Genomic DNA, 21093 nt, shown 5'->3' with positions numbered 1-21093 from the left:
TGAAATACTACAAAGAAAAGCAACTGAAATGTTTCCAAACACATTGTTAAAATTTAAATTTGTTTATATTTCACAGCTTCCTTCAAAAATCTTCAAGTTATGCTCAAAACCAGTTAAGTTCCTCAGACTTTTAAAATTTGCTACTTGATTTATAAAGATTTAATGAATATAAAACCAGAATTGAACATTAACTGTTATTTAACACAGCTTGAATGTGGCAGCCACTGATACCGATGAGAATGAAGTTTCTGACTGAGTCAGCTGCCTGCTGTCGTGCATCGGGACCTGTTTAGTCACACACACATCACAGACACGGACACAAGCTGCAAACACTTTGTTAGCAGCATAACCTCATGAGTTCACTCTTGTGTATTAATGTTCTGCAGACGAAAGTCTTGGAAGGGGCTAGGGAACCATTGCCCTTTTGCTTTCCACTTCCTCTCCTTTCTCACACCCTCAGCCTTTATGCTGGGAAGCTCTGCCAATATTTCTCAGCTCTCTAATACTCTCTGGGGTTGCAATCAGCCTGAGAGCTGGCAGGTTTATTGCTGATGTTTCTTTTATTTCAAGCTAATAACAAACAGCTTCATTAGTATTTTGTTCTGTGACTATGTCAAATTGCTATTTTTTTTAATTCAGAAAGGTACTGGTTCAGAGTCCTTTTTTTAGGGGCTGATCTCCCAGCGTTAAGATGACTTTGAGCAGAGATTCAGTTTGTGTTGTCTTCCTGAGTCTGGAAACAGTCCTGACTTCTGAAGTATGGGAAAAAATTATTTGAGTTGTATTTGTTTATTCTAATGTTGCAGTCAGCACACACCTTGTTTTGTTTACTAAGTATCTTTTGAGAACTGCAGATGTTGTTTGTTTTGATTGTGAGACATGTAAGTGTTGGTCCCTGGGAGGCTGCTCTGTGAATTTGCAAACTGATAAATCCTGTAAAATATGTTACTTGGAGAGATCATCTTATCTGTTAAATTGTTGGTTGTATTTAACTGTTGAATGGATGCAAACCAACAGTATGAAGACTTAAAAGCCTTTTATGTAGATAGATATAAAAATGATTATTGGTAGACCTTGTGCTTAAGGCCATCAAGAAATTGTGTAAGATCTAGCAATCACTTGCAGAAAACCATCTGTTTATAATGAAGTGGATATAATCAGGAAAACCTTTGTTTGATTTTTCCCATCTGGTCATTTCTATTACTACAAGGAGAAGGAACAAAGGGTTTGTTTATTTTAGGGCACTTGGAACAAGCAGCAAATCTCAACCTTCTAGCCCTGTGTGAGAGTTACTAGTTGCAGACAGTAGCACCTTCTCTAACTCAGGTTAGATCTCCAAATAGCTGAACTGTTTAAGACTCAGTTCCCTGTTGAGAATGGAATGGCTTGGTTTTCACTAACATTAGTAGAAGCTGGGATAGTTGTTACTACTTAGGATCAAATACCACATGCCTAACTCAAAATTAAGGAGAAACCAAACTGGAAGCTCGAGGGATATTTAACTAGACATTAGTTCCGTCTCCTGAATGAAAATACCTCTTTTCTATTCTTAGCGTCGAAAACTGGGTAAACTAGAGGAAATATGTTACTGAGACTATAATAACCAAAGCTAAATAATCAAAAATGGTACATGAGTGGCAACAGCAAACTAGAGGGGTTTGAAGAGGGTCATGACAATTTCAGTGAAGGTAAAGGAATCATGAGTTAGCATTAGGAACAGACTGAAACAAGCTTTGCATTTTCAGTTTTAGGTTCATCTCCACACAGTATTGTGACAGCTCATCTAAATGCATCAGCTTGGATTTCTGGTCTTTCTATTTACTGGGGTTTTTCTCATCCACATGGAGTTTATTTCACAACAATGAATCACAAGAGTAATGGATGCTGTGTGATTACGTGGGTCAGTGACTTGCCCTGGACAAGTCTGGAAAAAGATCTTGCATTTCATCTGAGTAAGTCCTTTTGCTCAGCTTCACCAGGGTTATCTTGCAAAGTGTTATAGAAGACAAAGATGGCAGATTTGTGAATCTAGATGCTGTGGGCTGCTTCTGCTTACAAGGTCTGCAAAAGCCATCACCTTCTATTGATGATTGTAGCAAGGGACACTATATTTGTTATTTAATTTTCCTATTTGATACCACTTTTTAACTTTAGAGAGGACCATTCTATCTTCCCTTGCTAAGCACGAATGAATGGCACTAAAATGTGAAAATACCAAGGTCATTTAATCTGAAGCTTGTCTCTAGATAATCCTGCTTCATTTGCTCTAACAAGTGGTCAAAATGAGTCTTTGTTGGATGGAGTTAAGCTGGAGAGGAGGTGGGAGAAAATAGCATGACTGAATCAGAAAGAAAATGTGCTTTTGTGGAGTGGCTCAAGAGACAGTTCAGACCCAGGTGTAGGGGTGCTGAACAGTGTTCAAAACCCAGTTTCAAATGTCTAAATGTTCATTTGCATTTGCTGTCTGGTTTAAATTGTAAACCCTGCTACATAAAGAGAAAAGTTTTAAAGCAGCATATCTGGTTTTAACCCAGTAACCAAAGACCACAAAGTAACTTAACTTTTATTAGTGTTGGAGAAAATTCTAGTGCTTGCTGGCTTGTGGTTTGGACGTGAAACAAACAAAAATAGTGTTACTTTTCCTGATGTTGAATCTGGTTTTTTTCATAATATTAGACATCCAATTTTGTTCCATTATATGATGATGTTTTAGACAGACAGTAAGAAGATACAATTAACTCTTGAGACATAGTTTATTTAACTTGATAATTTTGTGCTAATGTGTTTTATGATGTCAGCTCATCAAGATAAAAATGAAATCACTAGAATAAGTGTTCAAGACCTCTTCTTCTGTTGCTAGAGTTTGGAGAAATGTGGATTTTGTGACTTTTGAAGATAGCAGCTGTGCTTTGCTGTAGAAAACCTGCATCAAATGGACTTATGTGTAGCTCCTAAGGTATACAGTACTTTCTGTCTGCAACTTTATTTTTATCCTCATGTGTCTTCTCTTATTTTTGCCCAACTCAAAACTTTGAGAAAGCAGAGGAATTCATCAGACTTCATCTGAAAGTCATATGCGCAAAACTTATGGGTTGCAATGCTATGCAATTAAGGCATCTAGCACTGCTCGCCCTTCTCTTCCTTCTGCTCCCTTCCCTCTGCCACCCAAAATGTGTTGAGGCAGTAAGAAGATTAGCTTTCTCCTTTAAAGCATAATAATATTTCTTTTTTGCTGAGGAGTAAAAATCAGAGATGTTTTGAAAGGTAGAGAATGACAAGTATAAACAAGTAGCACTTCAAGCTAATTGACAGAAAATTTCTAGCAATTTTTTAAAATGTGGAATCAGAGTGCAGAGTATGCAAAACACTACAAAAACAATGGACTTAAAATTATTGGGCCAACTTTGCAGTATATGGTAAAAACAGATGGTTGGAGAGTGTGCTAATATTCCTGTTTGGCTAAAATGAGCCAGCTCCTACTCAGATACATGATGCCTCTCATCATGTACAAAACCCACAATGGTAGGACCAGAAGAAAAGTTAACTTTAAGACAGATTAACTGTCATAGCTAAATCATGTGGTGGTCTCAGCAGATCAGTGTTGGGAAAATAACAGTGGGTTTCCAGTGACCTCTTCAATACTGCATAAACCTTTTCATATTCTGCTGAGCAACCTGCACCTAGTCATAGGGTGAAAAATGAGGAAATATTCAGAAACTGGATTGACTGTTAAGATGAAACGGTCCAAATTTCTGAGAGGTGTCAGCTGACGCTTTAATAGCAAATAAACCTGTGTCTGTTTATTTTTTGTGCTTTTCTTTTTATTTTTCCCCTCTCATGTGAAGTCTTAAACACTTTCCCTTAATTCTAGATGACAGGTTGTTATCAGACAGCTGTTCCTGGTAGCTTGCTATAGGTGACTGCTTCTTCCAGCCTAAGCTGGGCAATATTTAGCTTGAGAGCTTTAGAATTTATACCTACTAGAGTCAGCTGATTGCAAGAGACACTTTTAATTTTAGCCAGAGGAAGAAGCTTCGGGTTCTTTCTGAGCTTTCCCTCTTAAAACATCACAGGGTTTATCTTAGCTTTTAATACAGCTTTGGTGCACTTGCAGACTGTCAGGACTGAAAAACTGTATGAGCATGTGAACTCAGCAACAAACTTGCTGTCATGCAGATGTCTTGTCCCATTAAAAAACAAGGGGAGAGAAATACAATTTTGAGAAATGCCCTCTCAAAAGAGTGTTGTGGTTGATACACAGAATATCTCTATTATTCAGATAAAAAAATAAATTGTGGGTTTTGTTTGCCCTTTTTGTTTGCCAGCTAAAAAGATTTCTTGGAATTGTAGAACTGTAGCAAGTGTTTTGAAACTTGCAGTTCTTATTGTTTAGATTGGAAATGTTACACATATTTTTAGTAGTCTCCTTTCCCACTCTTACAACATTATGAAGAAATAATTACATTCCTTTCAATCCATTTTAGACCTTACATGATTTCCACTAAGAGTAAAAATAAAAGTAACAGTAGTTAAAAAATTTGCCAGGTTTTCTTGTCTCTTCAGGAAGCTATTTTCTATAAGGCTAAATTGATACATTTTGTTGAAGACAAATTTCTTTTATTCTTCTTCAGATACTTTATCTAGTTGTTCCTAGTATTTGTTTCAAACAGCAATAAACAGCGCAGAGACTGAGTGCAAGCGTAGCTTATTGATTTGATAAAGGGAGATGTTCATTCTGTGCCTTGCTCCCTGGTCAGGTCTGTGAAGTCTTCAGAGCGGGTGCTTCTGGAGCTGTTGAGCCTGGTGTGCTGCATAATGGATGAGCCTGAACTGATGGAGGCAGCAGGTGTTCTAGTAATAGAAAAGAGCAGTGTTTATTATTGTTGTATGCATCATCAATCCTTCTCCCTTTCTCCCTCTGCTTTCTGTGTCCTCCGAACAAAGGCTCCCTGTATCTGCAGCAGCAGAGGAGAAAAGAGCAACAACTTACCACGTGTAACATTGATGGTTTTTGTCTCAGGGGTAACCTTGTAAGTGGGTCTTGATTTGAAGCCCTGAATCTGTGAGTGGCATGTTTATCATTGGAAGGGACAACCATATTGATTTATGAGTTCCATTTAGTAGAAAAGTCTTATTGGTTAGTGTCTGACTGCCCTATTCCAGCTAACCTGGATGAATGAAAAATGGCTTTCAATCTAGTACTCACTATGCACTGCAAGATCCCTCACTCTGATGTGAATAATCTGTTGAAAGATAGGTCTAAACATTCTTGAGTTGGGAAAAATTGTGATTTTTGGGAGGAGGAGGAGGAGGAGGAGAAGGAGAGAGATGTAAATAGAGGTTCTTAGTTCTGCTTAAGCTGGTGATTGCTCTTGGAAGTGTCTTTTCAAGAGTGGGCTGTGTTTTGAAATTTTACAGAAGTACTTCCTTTTCTATTTATATGTAGTCAAATATACCAGCATCTCATGTTCCCTTGCTCTAAGACATTCTGCAGTGTTTTGCTTGTCTGGAGCATTAATGGCAGCCACCACTTCCTTCTGCAGGGCTATTGCTCATCCTTCAGGGTCTGGGACAAGGGAGTCATGGAGCAGAATGAGGGAAAACAGAAAACCAGTTTACTTCAGTAGAGACTGCAGTGGGCTTTCTGTCTGCTTGTAATGTCATCATAATATAGAGAGAAATAGTTGTTCACTTTCACCATACCTTCCTATTTTTACTTTCGGATTTTGTTTCTTTCCTTATGGCAGCATGGTCTTTGTGACTGTGTCATGTTTTAATACTAGCTGGCAACTAAGCATGACACAGCTGCTCCCTTACTCCTCTTCTTCAGGAAAATGGGGGGAAGAGAATTAGAAAGGCGAAAGGGAGAAAACTTGGGCACTGAGATAAGAATAGTTAAATAATTGAAATAAAATAGTAATACATTGTAATGAAAAGGAAAATAACAAGGAGAGAGAAATAAAACCCCCAAAAGACAAGTTGCAATAGAAAACAATATCTCACCCACCAACAACGGACTGACACCCAGCCAGTTCTGCAGCAGCAGCTCCTCCACCGACCTTCCCTCTGGTTCTGCTACTGCTGAGCATGACACTATGGGATATCTCTCAGGTCAGTTGGGGTCAGCTGTCAGGGCTGTGTCCCCCCCTAAACTGTAGTGTACCCACAGGCTACGTGCTGGTGTGGAGGTGTGAGAAGCAAAAGAGGCCTTGACTCTGTCCAAGAACTGCTCAGCAGTAACTAAAAAATACCTGTATTATCAACACTTCTCAGCACAAATCCAAAACACAGCCTCATTCCAGCTACCGTGAAGAAAATTAACCCCAGACAAAATCATCAGAATGTGTTCGCCAGTTGTCTTGCAAGATGTGAGGGAAAAAGGAAGGAGTTTTTCTATCAGTCAGGTTTGTCCTGGTTTCAGAGCTGGGGCTACTGGAGCCACTACTGTTGGTGTGCAGCATAATGCTGTAGGTACCTTGTCTCCTGAATGGCCTCTGGAACCATGTTGTAGCCTTATTTCCTATCCTGTCTCTGGCCCTGTCTCATTTAGCTCCTGACTGGACTCCCTGATCAGACCCTACCGAGTTCATTGCTTTGCCAGGTCTGATGCCATGGATGGACTGTGTTACCAATACCAGGCTTTACCTGTTAGTTCCTGCCCTGAGTGACTGTGTCCCATTGGTGAGGCTGCAACTCATGTGAGGCCACTTTCCTCTCCTGTCTCGCCTGCCCTTCAGGAACAGATGGCCCTTGCTGCTCCCTGACAGCACTGTAAGTCTAGCTCCACCGTTGCTTGGTGGCCAAATGTTTAAAAACTGACTTAGCTGGAAAAGCATTCAGAGGGTGAACGCTTTTCCTTAGCACTGTCTCTATATAGACGCAGGAACAAAGTAGATCTGCTTCCAAAGTGTTATAAATGAAGGTCTGAAAAGTTTAGGCCTGAATTAAGGTTAGCGTTCTTTCTACAGGAAAGTGGATCATTTTTCTTCAATCTGTGATTTTTGAAATGCAGATTTTTTCCTGTTTAGAACTATCTGCTGGTAATTCTGTGGTTTGTTTGCAAGTGACTGCAAAACCAGGGCACATGGCTCTGTTCCTGCTGAAGAATGTTCCAGGTGATGACCCAGAGTTCAGAAGGAATATCCAAGAAGCTCAGATATTGCTCTCAAAAGTGTTGTGTTTTACCTCTCTCCCTTTTATTCGAAAGAAGCAAAATTTTTCAGAGTTAAATTGACAGCACATAGAATTAATGCTTTTCAGCAGTGTCTCTATGACATATCTCTATTCCCCACAGGCAGTTCCTGCTTTGCTTGCTCTGGGCTTCCAGACTTACTGTCTGGAAAATCAGGTCTTAAAATGCCTTGCTGAGTTATACTTTTTTTTTAATATATATGTGTGTGTGTATGTGTGTATATATATATATATTTAAATTGCACAGACTGTAAATGGGACATTTTCCATAGGGACTTGCCTTGATACAACTTGATGACATTAAATTTAAAGCCTTTAAGGTAGACTGGTGCCTACTGATGCTCATCATTGGCATTTCAGAGGCTTTGCTGAGACCTAAAGGTGTTAAGTGTCATCTTTAAATGGCTGGTTAAACATAGTAATGATTTGCTCAAGTGAACACCTAATTTCTTCAAAAAGGGAAGCTGGCGTCTCCTAGCAGACATTTTTCTTTGCAAAACCTCAGTAATTGTACTGAGCTTTGGTAGTCTCTCAGACAGAGGTTAATGACAGGCTGAAGTGGTTCTACTGTTGGGCATCTCTAACTTAGAGCATCTTTGTATGTTTGTCTTGCTGTCTCTGTGCAGCTTTAAATGTGTGCAGTTTAAAGTTGTCTGCCAAGATGTGTATTCCTGCCAGAAAGCGACACGCTGGTGTCAAAATCTTGCTTGTCCAAGAAGTAGTGCAGTGGTCTTGTAAAATATAAATGCGGCAATTAATGTAAAATAGGTTGTAGCCATGTAAAGTGGGGATTAACAAATCTAGATACTGCAGTGATCCCATCATCTCCTTCCTACAGAGCTGTTGATCTCTTCATTGCTTTGAGCGTGAGACAAGATGAAGAGTCTGCTGCCTACACTGTGTTCTGCCCTGCCTCTGCAGCTGTAATTAGTTGACAGAGCTTTAAACACTTCTGATTCAGGATCATCTTAGCTTGCTAAAGCTGGAGGAGACAAAATAGACAGTTTTATTAGCAGATGCTTCAGTTTCAACATACAGATAATGCAACATAGCATAAATTTTGGAGGAGCAGTGTTTCAAGATTGTGGGATACTGCAACTAGAAAAAGGAGTTAAAAGATAAAGTCTGTTTGAATTCTTTGCTCCTTTAGAAATGGACAGAAACCCAGTTTCCTCTTCTGCTGGGTAGTTGCTAGTATAATAAACATAAGACAAAGGAAAAAAATTCTCCTGGCCTTAGGTAAAAAAATCTTTGGCTTGGTGATAAAATGTGAGGCAGACATGTATTGGCATGACAGCTACTCTGACTTCAGTATCCAGAGCTTGAGTTATCTTCCATCAGTACTGATTCCATCTTCAAGAAGGATCACGTTAGGGAGAAAATAAGGGCTAAATCACTGATTTCTCCTTTGAGACTATTTCCCTATATACACCTTTTCTATCTGTATGTAACTGAAGAGGCACAAAAGAAGGCAGTGCTAATGCTTGTCTGTCCATGGCAAACACCAGGGAATCACAGAAAAAGAGGTTGGAAAATTCATAGTAACTTTAATCAGACTTTCATTTTTCAGTGAGCGGTTAGCCTGGTTGCTTAAGACAAAAAGTCACCTTTGGAAAGGGTGTTCACAATAGCTAGTAATTGCTAGTCGTCTTCTCTTCCTTCAAAGGTGCAGGAACTGCCATTATATACTGGTTTCCCCTGGAGTGGGATAGGTTATGGAGTAGTAAAAGGAACAACTGAACAGGGAGCTTTCTCTGGACAGTGTAGAGAGGCCAGACTCTCCAGACAGCCAGGACTAGATTAAATGAGGGCCTTGGACTGAGGAGGTGCATTCTTGTCTTCTGGTCTGTTGTACTTGTTGGACTCAAATCATACATGCTAATCCTGATCTCTGCTCCTCTGACTGTCTGTATGGGGTCTTGTTTTTACAGAAAATAGTGTGTCATTATGGTAAGATGTAACTTCTATCAAATACAACTTATTTTCCTGAAATAATGCTTCATCCTCCTTCTCCCCAGTCAAGAAGGAGGATGAATACTTAACTGATAAATCTATGGCAAAAGCCTATAACTCCCCCCTGTTCTTTAATTCCCATTAAAACTAAGAAAGAGATGATGGATCCCACAGTATAGAAAATAAGTTGGTTTTGTGGTTGGGTTTTTTTTAGCAATAAAAAGAACCCTAAATTGAAAAACTGATTAAAATGAGTTATCCTAAGTTGTTCTGTCATGTCTATCATCTGGTACATAATTTTGATAATACTGCTTGGAGTACAGGTAGGAACCTGGTTACCCATAAAACAACAATGCGGTACTAATCTAGTGACTGTCAAATACAAATTGGATGTAACAGATGACCTTCTGCTAGGTGAAGCTTTCAAGGCTTGTGCTGCAGCCAAGAGAAGTCTCTTTTAAGTTCTCTTCCTGCTCTTTGCTCTTTCTCCACAAAATGTTCAACCTTGAATGAAATGTTTTCTGCCTCACCCCACCCCAAAGGGAAGGCGGCAATGTCTGGCAATACACCTGGGAATGTATACAAACAGCATTAGGGAAGGGAGATGAAAAAGGAGGCTGATTTTACCCTATCATGAATTTTTAACACTCCTTAGCAGCTTGCCAGCCAAGCAGGATTATACTACCAGATGTCCTGGCAGAAATGTGCATGGCTCTGCAAGATCATAAATCCAAACAACGTATGGCAACCCTGCATGTATAATACCACTGTTAGCAATGCAGAATTTTAGTGTGGAAAGCTCTGGTGATGGGCAGGATTAGTACGGACAAAACATTCCCAGACTTAGCTTTAAAGCCTTAGGTAGGGTAAGACCCTGAGATTAGCTCAGTTGTTTAAAGCATAGTTGTGGGTCTGATACCCATGTGGGCCATTTACATACAAGTTGGACTTGTTGATCCTTGTGGGTCCCTTCCAACTCAGAATATTCTGTGATTCTGTAAATAGCTGCTGATGGTGGTGGGGTGTTAATAGGAAAAGGAGGAGCACAGTGATGCCCATGCCTTATCAGCAGCTGTAAACCTTGTTTGCCTGCAGTTGTCTTCTATCATGTCTTGGTCTTTCAGCAAGCACAACTGTAGTGCAGCTGCTCCACGGCTGATCTCCTCTCTTGCTATATATGAAAACATTGACGAGATGTTCTCAAAGACCTGCTAAACTTAAGGTCTGAGTCAATGGAGTAGTGTTGCTCCGCAGAAGTTCAGAGTTGGCCTGTGGTTTTTCTTGAGTATAAGTGCAGCTCTGTTGCCTTTGTCTTTGTAAATTCTCTTTTAGTAGAACAGGGATGGTGGAGGCCTGGGGTGGAAACTTGTGTCCAGTGGTGCCTTTGTTTTACTGTTCCTTTCGTATTTCTTTTGTCATGGTTCCTAAATAGAGTACTAAACGAATCTGTTCTTTTAGTCTACATGTTAAATACAGATGTCCTCACTAATCTATGCAAAGGATCAGAAAAAACCCCAGCTGTTGTGGTTGTTTTAGTTGTTGCTCCCTTCTTGGAAAAGAAAAGCATCAATTAGTAAATAAATCATTCCTCTAGTGAGGACCTAGCATTGAGCCCAACGAAACGGGTTTGGGAGTGTGTTTGTATCAGTGGGTATGGTTTTCCCATGCTGTATGTTGACACCAAAGCAACAGCTAACCCAATTGACAGTGTGGCAGAAGGGGATTTAAAGAAAATGGGGGAGAGCATGCTGTCCCTATTTTATTCTGTAGCTTCTAGAAAAAGTGGAGTTTCTATGAAGTGTGAAAAAAGCAAGTCAGCTCTCTGTTTCATTAAAGAATAATATGAGGATGAATAGTCAGAGGAAAAGAACAAAAGGAACTTCAGCACAGGTAGTTAACTTTGTAAATGCAGTTAAGCCCAAGTGACCAGGAAGTGAAAGATCTAAAAATAAATAATGTTAAATGCTTTCTTTGCAGATTAATCTTGTTACACAAGTGAGAAATCTCCCCCCACCTCCCATACATTAATTTTTCAAGTTCCATACCACTGAATTTCAGGTAATTAATTGATGGCCACATTAGTAATTCTGAACTCATGCTAGTTTTTAGCTTGAGAATAAATTACACACTTCATATACTTAAGTTGTTTGCACTTTTATTAATTTCAATAAAAAATTACCTCAATACTGTAAAGCCTTGAAAGGCTTTGTGCGTAGTGCTTGTCATCATTCAGCTTTCCTGGAAGACAAGTATGCCTGGACCAGTGTTTCTTGCTTCTGAAAAGCTCCATTCATGCAATCTTCAAATTTCTCCATAGTAAATCAACTAGTTTCCTAATATTTGTACTAAAGCTGTTCAGGACTGGCTTATATTGCTATGATTTTGCAATTTAAATCCCTCTGTAAGAGAGAGAGAACTCATGCCTAGCTGATGTGTCCACTTCTGCAGGTGAACCAGGAGCTGATGAAGGGTCTCCAAGTCCCATTGCACTGTCATAGCAATGTGGTACAATTCTGGGTTGCAAATACGAAGATGACTTTAACTGGTCAGTGTTGTTTAGTTCAGAAGTGTCTTGCCTGTGCTACACAAAAATGGAATTTGATTTGCATATTCATGTTATTAGCTCAAATTATATGTTGGAATCAGGGAAGTAGAAATTCATTACTCTGGAGGAGCAAACCTTGATTGCCTTAAAATCCGTCATGCTTCTTTTGGTCATTTGTGTTGCCTTTGTGGCGTATACAATCCAATGCTTTCTGTTTTCATACATGTGATTATTACAGTTTAAGCCTTTTATATCTCCGTAATTAAGTAACAGGGCAGGCTTTTTTCATGTAAGTAAAAAATTAGATAGGGGTAAATAGTGGTTGTGCAAAACAGAAAAGCAGCGTACCCACATACAGAGAAATAGCCAGCCTATGAAATCTTTCGAAAATCTTTCTCTTTGCTGTCGTGCTTCACAAGCTCTCCAAAATGCATAATGAGGAACAAAGACCTCTCTTTGCTGTCTCTACTTTTCACTGCATAACATGCCATTTTCACATGTGCATACAGAAAATTAAGCTAACTATTTTCACTGTGTTGTCCCTGATGACCTAGTGTTTATTCAAATACTTATATCTTGTTGGCTGAGATAAATTTCACCTGAGGCCAGCATCTGCTTGCTAATTTGTCACCTTTTCTTTTTCAAGCCCCTAAGCTGTTTTGACAAGAGAGGTTTGCAAGCTCCATCTCAGGAAGCAACAGCACCAATATAAAATGCAAGGAAAACAATGTAAACTGAAGCTTTGTGAAAATAAAGTTGTGCACTGGTTTAGTGGCTGGATGACAGCCATCCTTGATGACATAAATTTAGTGGCATGCGTAACTACAAAGAACAAAAGAGTTAATCAGCAACAATAGCATATATAAGAAGCATTACTGTGTGCAAATATGTATTACAGTTGTTGCCATAAAAACTTCTATTACTCATTTTACGTTCATTTTCTGTTGTTAAGTGGCAGGGAAACTGAGAAATGCATCCGGCACTCAAATAATAGCCCTGGTTGTGATGCTTGCAACTTTTTACAGAAGAAAACGTCATCCAAATGCTGATTAAAAACAGCTCCTCCTCACATAAATGAAGCCCACAATAATAAGTGATACTGTTTCACTTCTGTTCTCTATTTTTAATTTACAGTATGACATGGAAATGCATTATTTTCTCTCAGCTTTATAGAACTTACTAAAGAAGTGGGAGTAATCATTTCTAGTAATCATTAGCAGGATACAGCTTGTGTTTTGCCTTTAAGGTACTTAATTCTAACTTTGGTATCCCTGCACTGCAGAGAATTACAGTGTTCTGCCATTGCAAAGTGAATAGGGGGCTCTTCCATGTATCCTGCTTCATACTGTACTGCGTAAGTGTGCATGCAGTCTGTACCAGTGAGATGAGGGCAGGGCAAGGCAGCAGATGGAGTTGTGTCTTCAAAGCATGTAAGATGTGGTGGTCTGGAAACCCAGCCTTACAAAGAAAGACCAGGTCTCAATGTTCCTTCAGTTAATAACTTGGGGGTTGGTGTTACTTTTCTTTTTCCTTTTCCTGAGGTCAGCAGTCCAGGATATGTAGCCTTGCATTTGTTCATGATTGGTTTTGTACAGGTTCAGTTCTGAACACCAGTTCTCTGTAATATGAAAGCTGATGGGCTAAAGCTCTTTCCAGTAAAGAACTTTCCAGTTTTCTATACCTCTTTGCAGATGGACAATTTCCTTTTATTCAGTAAAGCTCAGCAGAAGCACTGTAAATGCTACCTTCTAGTTCTTGTGTCAGTGTTTTCTGTTTCATCTAGCAAACTGGAGGCTTTTTCCCCAGAGGTGGAAGATAAGCTACTAGGAACAGACCACTGCTTTAGATTAATAACGTAAACATGGTGTGACATGTACTGCAGCTTTGTGGTACCATGGCTAATGCACTGCTTTCCTTTTCACAGGGGTTTGGGCAGTGTGTGCACCTTTCTATGTGGGACTCTGTGTTTGCAAATGTGAGAATGCCTGTCCTTCCTGAAATCCCTTTAAATGCTCTCTTCTCTTGCTCTCCATGTGCTGAGCAGAGGTTCTCAACCATGTGCACCAGGGTGGCCTATGGGTCTGCAGAAGCTGTTCATGAGGGTATGGCCCAAAGTGGCCCCTGCAGAGAGGGAGGTGTACGTGTGTGCATATGCCAAGAAACTGAGCTCTTGTTTCCTCTGGAAAAGGTGGATCCAGCTTCTTGCTCCTCTCAGTCCCATTTCAGGTTTATCTTTGTCATTTATAATGTTATCTTCATGCTTATTTTTAGTTTCTAACCTTTCTCTGTTGAACTGTTTTTACATTTTAATTGATTAAATCAGGAGACTTGTAGCTGATTAATGGTTTTCCTCTGCAGCTGGATCATCTAGAACAGACATAAACCTTTCCATGCCTCATTTACTTCCAGTTCCTTTTCCAACAGGCATGCACTGTTCCTGGACCTTCCTGTCTTTCCTCACCACCTGTCAATGTCTGTTGTACTTCGCGCTGGATGAATTCATGTGCCAGCTGTGCATCTGCATGTCGTGATTTTATTCATGCAGCCAGAAGTTATGTATGAAACCTTCCTATGTCATCAGTAATGACAGCCATACTCATGTGACAGCTTTTGGCAGCTAGATTCTTACCTGAATTGTGGTAACAGTTTCAGTACTGCTTCCTGCTACATGAGGGTCTTCAGCAAATGACTAAGAAGACTGATCTCCATAGCTGGAACATTTGGTATTGAGCAGTGAAATAAGATGACTATAATTTTTCTTTTTTTTTTTCTGCATAGATGAAAAAATTATTTCAGCTGTTAATGAAGTAGCTCTTCCTACTCCTTTCTGTACTGTATTCTATGGATGAAACAAAAATCAGCTTTGATATGCTCTGCCTATCATCCATCCCAAATACTAATGGTTTTATTGTCATGATATCCCTCTGCCCCACCAGATCAAGATTAGAGATAATTTACTATGACTAGATATAGTTTAAATGATTAGAGATCATTTGCTACTGGCAAATTGCATGTGGTTTCTTCAAAGGTATGTTTTACTTTATGCATTTGCATAAGTTGTTGTTGTCAACTTATGCCCTTATGATACAGTTTTCAGAGTATGGAGGTTTAAAGTTTGCACACTGTCATGCCAGATTGCTAGAGAAGTTCTTTCATATTGGACAAAACAATATATTTATATTTTAGTGAAGGATTAGGTTTTAGGCTTTGCATTTGCATTTCAATTAAAAAAAAAAAGTATTGTTCTCTATCTAAGGCTGTATGGCTGTAACCAGCATTTCTGAGGCTGGTGCATTCGCTAATCCCGTGGGAAAGTGCCAAACTTGTCAGTTTTTATAAATTGCTGTCTTTATGACAGGAAACTGGAAGGGGAAGGGCCTTATATCTGGATATAGCAGCAAGGAGAAAATAGGGACATAAGGACAGATGTGTCCTCAGTTCACTATTCTGTATGGTGGAAGCAATGCCCAGAGCAAGAGTCTTGCTGAAAGACTGGATGAAAGCCATGAGAACTCTATAAGCATCCAGAAAATGTTTAGGCGGGGTAAAGAGAAGACCTCCTGGAGGACAATTAAAATCTTCTTTAGCTTTGTGTTGTTTCTGTTCAGTGCTCTCTAAACATAGCAACTATTTTTATATCTTTTGTGGTGGTAATAAAAAGTATTCCTTACTTTTAACTGAACACGTCATGTGTTGAGAATGATGTGAGGATGAATGGCAAGCCATTGTCAAGATGGTAGTGAGTCATGAATGGGGGTTCAGTCATGCTTGTAGTAGCCAGCACCTCAGGTGAGACTGGAATTCCTAAAAGGTTCTTAGATGATGCATTCCTAAGCAGCACAGACTGGCTTAAGTGCTTGCAATGCAGTCCAAGCATTCCTGACAGGACTGTGAGGAGGTGCCTAAACCTTAGCTTCCACTGACTTTGTATTCACACTCACAGTTGACTTGCTTATGTGAAATAACATTTAATATGACCAGGAGTATTCAGGCATGTGTCTGGAGGGCTATAACTCATGCTAGGGCTTCCAATTGCATTTGCATATTCTATAAAGATGATAGATTAAGGACTAAAGTTCAAGCCCAGTACCAAATTTGTAATGTGGTGCAAAAAAAGCAATAAAAATACAGTTTTTCTAAATACAACAGTTTTAAAATTCAAAGTGCTATAAAATAAAGTCTTTAAAATATTCTGAAGATTATATTGTAGTTTTTGGTTTGTCTTTCTTGGTTTTTACTTCTGGAAAACAGTTCTGTTATAATCTGCAATTGTACTGGCTAGAACAAATACTTCGTTCTGTGTGATAAAAAGCTTGATGAATGGGCAGGAGAAATGGATGTAACTTAATCCTTGGACAAGGCCTATAAAGGTCAGATGTTCCTTAGGTGTCAGATGCTTTAACTGAGTATTATGCGTTGTTCTTGTAAGGCTCAATTTCTAATAGATGTCACACTTTTTTTTCCCCCTACTCTTTTGCAGCAAGTGACAGGCAGAAGTTTTGGTGAGAAAGATTTTCGTTCCGGATTAGAAAACGGCATTCTTCTGTGTGAGTAAGTAACACTTACAGTTTTGAGCCTTGAATACAATCTTGACTATGCCCAATTGTTTGTTTCTTTTTGAGAGTTTTAACATTGTGCACACTGGTGTTTCACTGCACTATCATATCATTGCCAAAGCTGTTGTTATGGTGAGGGTTGAAATGTGGCTTAAAGAAAACAGGTTTTTCAAAGTGCTTCCCTGACTCCATCATAGCTTCTTAGCTGTTGAGTTTTGTAAAGAAAAAAATATGTTTGCTTTTCGGTTTCCTTTAATTAAAAGATGTTAACCACAGGTTGGCAAATGGTGTTCCACACCTGCCTGTAGACCTCTCTGCTATAATGAGGCGTTTTGGACCAACTCCAAGTCTGAATGCTGTCAGGAGTTAGCCATCTGAATACCATCAATACACAGCTGCTTTTATAGTTTCTGGAAAGGTTAGGCATCCTCTAACTTTTACCTAAAGTTGTGTTTGAATGATGTGTTTTGTAGTTTTTGGACAAGAGACACAAGTTAGGTTTTCACATTTCTCTCTGTGGTTTTATTAGCTATTTTTTAGGCCGAGTCTTCCAAAACCATGCTATAGACTTAGATGCCAGAGGTGATGACTTTTAAGAGTAATTTGGAAATGTGGCCTAATGCTCTAGATCCTCTGAATATCAGGTTGCCAGGCATTTGGGAGGATCCGCTGATCTGAATCATCTGTGTGGAACAGTGTCTTCCCCTGGATATGCACGGTTGTCGCTGAAGTTGATAAAAGCTGTCTTTGCACAGCAGAAGGATGAAGCTTGTGCAGAACTGAATGCATATTAAAATTGATAAAGGAGATCTCCTGAGATGTTTAGCTGGATCATTGCAGCTATTGGATAAGCTCTATACTGTGAAAGGTACTGGAACTTGGAAACTGTTCTCAGCAGTAGAGTTGAGCTAATATCCTATAACTCAACTATAGGTAGCTTTCCATAGATTTGAAACCTACTTGTGTAAATACTGCTATATATCTCACTGATGTCATTAATCAGACAGGTTGAACTTTAGGTGTTAAAGGGGAAAAATACAAAGGAAATTCTATTTGGATTGTAGTTGCGTGTCTTTGCTGAGGAGTGACTTTGAGAGGAGGGAAGTAGTTGTTATTGCTAATCCAAAATTGTGTAACTCAGAAGGAGCACGTAGTTTACCTCTTTGTATTTGAGGGTTGCCTCTTGCACAAGATCTCTTTCCTTTCTGTGTTGAAGGGAAGTGCTGTGTGCTGAATCACCTCACAGTGCTCTTTAAATGTTAAGGTTGAATTGTGTTGCATGGAAAGCAAGGGATGTGTATTTCAAGATTAGATTGTAATCTTATCTGCAAATAAGCAGAGGTAGTCTGATTTAAATGGTGTAAGTCTTTAAGATGGAAAGAATAACTAACTAATGGTTTGCTAATGAAACTAATAAATACGTATTTCTTAGGAGATCAAGGGACAATGCTTGGTTATACTACTAAATTGTTCTGTGATATTGGGCAAATTGCTTGTCCTCATTTACCAGCCGTGGATCAGTGCAAATCAGCCTGCAGGGATCTAACTCCTCAACCTCAAATATGAGAGACCATGGTTTTTGTATTGCATCCCACTCTTTATTGGTGAGCTGGGGTTAGTGAGTAAAACACTACAGAGGGTTAACCAGACAGCTGTCAATTTGGCCTTCCAGTTTGGCTTTCTGATGATGAACAAACTATGGCACCAGCAATAAACATGTGCTCCTCACTGGTTGCAAGTCCACTGTAAAACAGAGAACTCAACAGAAATTTGGAGTGTAGCCCTGAGAACTCTTAAAAAGTATGTTCAAAAAGTATTGTCTTTGGAAAGTGAAGCACTGATGGTTAATTTTTTTATCTGTTGCACAGTGAAGAAGTGCTGGTAAAGCTGCCATAGGTAATATTGTCCTTGTAGACTGAAGTTTTCTGATTTACCAGGAACGTACCAGGGTACCTCGTGAACCAAATGTAGTCAAATACAAGCTTTCTCTTAATTTCCTTCCAACCTGCTGTGCTTTCATTGCTGCTAACCTCAACAAGTAGATGAAAACCCGATCTTAGTCTCTGTCAGGCTTCAAAAGGCAAGAAAGAAATCATAGCTGTCTTATTTTCTGCAGATGAAGAACTCATTGCCTTTGGTCAGGTTTATCTGATTTACTGAAATTTTAGGGAAAATCTAAACTTGCCTCTGTTACATCCACGGGACGCTACTCACTGCTAGTGGCATTAATTGAGAACTCATAGCCAGACACTTGCATTGGTGATGCCTATGTGAGTGTGGAATGGTGGTGCTTAACTTCCACATGACTGTTTCAGGGTTTTCCTTGCCTGTTGTATTTTGTGAGGAGGACTGAAAGTGAGCTTGGGTTCTGAGGTTTCCCAGCAGCTAGAGGACTGGAAACTGGTGTCAGGAGTGGGGACACAATCAGTGTGCCTTGAATGTCCCAAACATGTCTGAAGCTACCTTCTGTCTTTGCAGGTGTTTTGCAGAAGCGAATGGGGTAGTTACTGTGCCTGAGTCCATTCCCCAAACACTAGTCATGTGTAAATGGCACAGAGGGAATCTCTGTCTCTCTCTGTAGTGGGACTCTTGGAGCCTTATGCCCGGTAATGCCAGGCCTCCCTCCACTTGATCCCAATCTCTACATTCTACACAACCTTCAGTTTCAAGTAGACATCACTACACTGGTCATAAATGATTCATTCACATCTGCCAACAATTCATATATTTTAATAAATGAAAACCAATACAACTGTGCAATGTCAAAATCTCAGCCTGCCAGGAGGAATGGGTTGTGGGCCACCATCCTGACTAACAGAGCAGTCCTGGACGCATCTGCTTGCCACAGGCAACCACAAGCCTTGCACCTGCCTCACTGGTAGTGTTTGTGCTGTGTCTGGCATCTCAGTCTGGCCTCATTACAACACTTTATAGCTTGATGCCTTCAACTGAGAAGCTGAGGAGCATATTTAAACAATGCAGAATGCCATAAAGCAACAAGTTGACAGATGAGAGCAACCTACAAGCCCTTTCTTATTTCTGGCTATTTGAAAGCCCACTTGTGCAGTTGCCCAGACAGTGCTGGCTCTAATTGTTCACCCAGCTGTGCTGAGAGGCCAGAAACTATGACTTCTGTTTGTCTGAAATGAGTTCATGGCTTTTTAGCATAGCTGTCTGACATCAGTGCAGATGGTGATTTCAGCAAGGCACATCATAGCTGGGCGGAGACAGTTTTTGCTCTGTTCATGCTTTGTGTATTGTATTCTTAAATGCACAGATTGAGGAATTTCCTGGCTGTGTTTCTGCACGAGTGGGCAAATGTGTCCTCCTGGGGTCCTGGTGGAAAGCTATATGGTAGAGAAATACAACACCAGTAGCAAGAAGTATCACTAGAAATCTGCAATTTCCACTCCAGCACATGTTCAATTCTTTTTTTTTCTCCCTTGTTACATAGTTTTAACATTTAGGTTTGACCCAGATATCATAAGAAGCTAGAGGATTAATCAGGAAGAAATTAGATCCGCTTGTTGCAATGCTTAGATGTTCCTGTTCTATGGATTCAGGCATCTGAATGAAGGTAAATTGCAAAAGAAAAAGCATATGCTGTCTGCATCTGCCTAAGCTGCTGGTTTGTGTGGTTCTGTTGGGTTTTTCAAACAGTAAGCAGGGAATTTGAAGTTGCTTTTATTTCTAACTATGCAACAATTGCTATTACTAAGTTTAAAAATTACTAAAAGAAAAATCCATATATCTTCCTGCAATCTTGCCCAATTGTTGTTACTGCTCTAATATCCTTGTAAGTCTGTTTTCTTCTTGTTGTCCACCTCCCCTTGTCCAGCTCTGCTACTGCAGGATGCCTTCCTTCATATTAGGCATTCAGCAGTTAGAGAGGTCTCTGTAGGGATGTGACTTCAAAAATCTGAGTTTGACTTCCTTTGATATTACTAACCAACAGGGAGATATATCCAATATATCTGTAAGAACTTCTGACATGCAATTTGGATCATATTTTCCCTCAAGCTTTCTCTGGAATGAAGCAGTCCTGCCATCCCGGAATTTTTTATTAGTGGTAATGAGATTCTAATATCAGGAATAGGACCAGACCATAAAGACGAATAATGACAGCAACTGGGGTATGGATCCTGGGCAAAAGACCTTAAAGAAACTCAAGCTGAATCCAGTTTCAATACTGGCAGAAATTATTTGGCTTTGCAGCAGAGTCCCAACAGCATCATGATTGTGTGCAATATCTTGGGTTCTGTATGTAGAACAGTTTAGCAGCATGTCTGGGATATGTATGTATCAAAATCAATTTATAGCAGTACATGCAGGCATAATAAATATTTGATTTTTCTCAAGCATGAAAGTTCTAACAAGTATTTAACTGCATACTTTGAGAAGTAATGGCATACACATAAAAAAGTGAAACAGAACTCACTGTATGTGGTTAAAGATGGGTGTCACTTGAATATGTGGCTCTGGATACCAATTTATGAGCACTTTCTCAAACTCCTGTTTCTTAGAGTCACTTACTTTGTATGTTAGCACATGGTGTTCTGTTGCTTAGTAAGATGTGCAGACACTATGCTTATTCTTTCAAACTGGGACTCTCTGGCTCTGTAACTTTTTTGTTATTTTTGGAAAGAGCAAGTACAAAGGTATTTTACTGCTCTTAAGTAATCGTGGTAAAATTGGATATGTACAGTGAACTAAGGAAAAAGTTTGACACTTTTTCTTATATAGAACAGTATGTAGGAAAGGCAGTTCTCTTCAGCTGTGCACGTTAGAATATATACTCTTAAAAAGTACAAGAAAGTTTTGAGTTTTTACTTCTAAATAAAAAAGGTG

The 21093-nt window shown here is 39.5% G+C and overlaps 1 protein-coding gene across 1 annotated transcript in view; it reads left to right on the top strand.

Moving 5' to 3' along the window:
- The window catches only part of LIMCH1 (LIM and calponin homology domains 1), a 178925-nt gene that overhangs the window by 50932 nt on the left and 106900 nt on the right, over positions 1-21093 (top strand). Inside the window, exon 2 of the mRNA XM_071556571.1 lies at positions 16170-16240. Within this exon, the coding sequence (XP_071412672.1) occupies positions 16170-16240 (71 nt within the window). The remainder of the gene's footprint in view (positions 1-16169; positions 16241-21093) is intronic.

The sequence above is a fragment of the Pithys albifrons genome, chromosome 5 (assembly GCF_047495875.1).
Source record: "Pithys albifrons albifrons isolate INPA30051 chromosome 5, PitAlb_v1, whole genome shotgun sequence".
In the NCBI taxonomy this organism is placed as follows: domain Eukaryota; kingdom Metazoa; phylum Chordata; class Aves; order Passeriformes; family Thamnophilidae; genus Pithys; species Pithys albifrons.
Note: the sequence above shows the minus strand (reverse complement) of the source record. Positions and strands in the feature narration are given on the sequence as shown.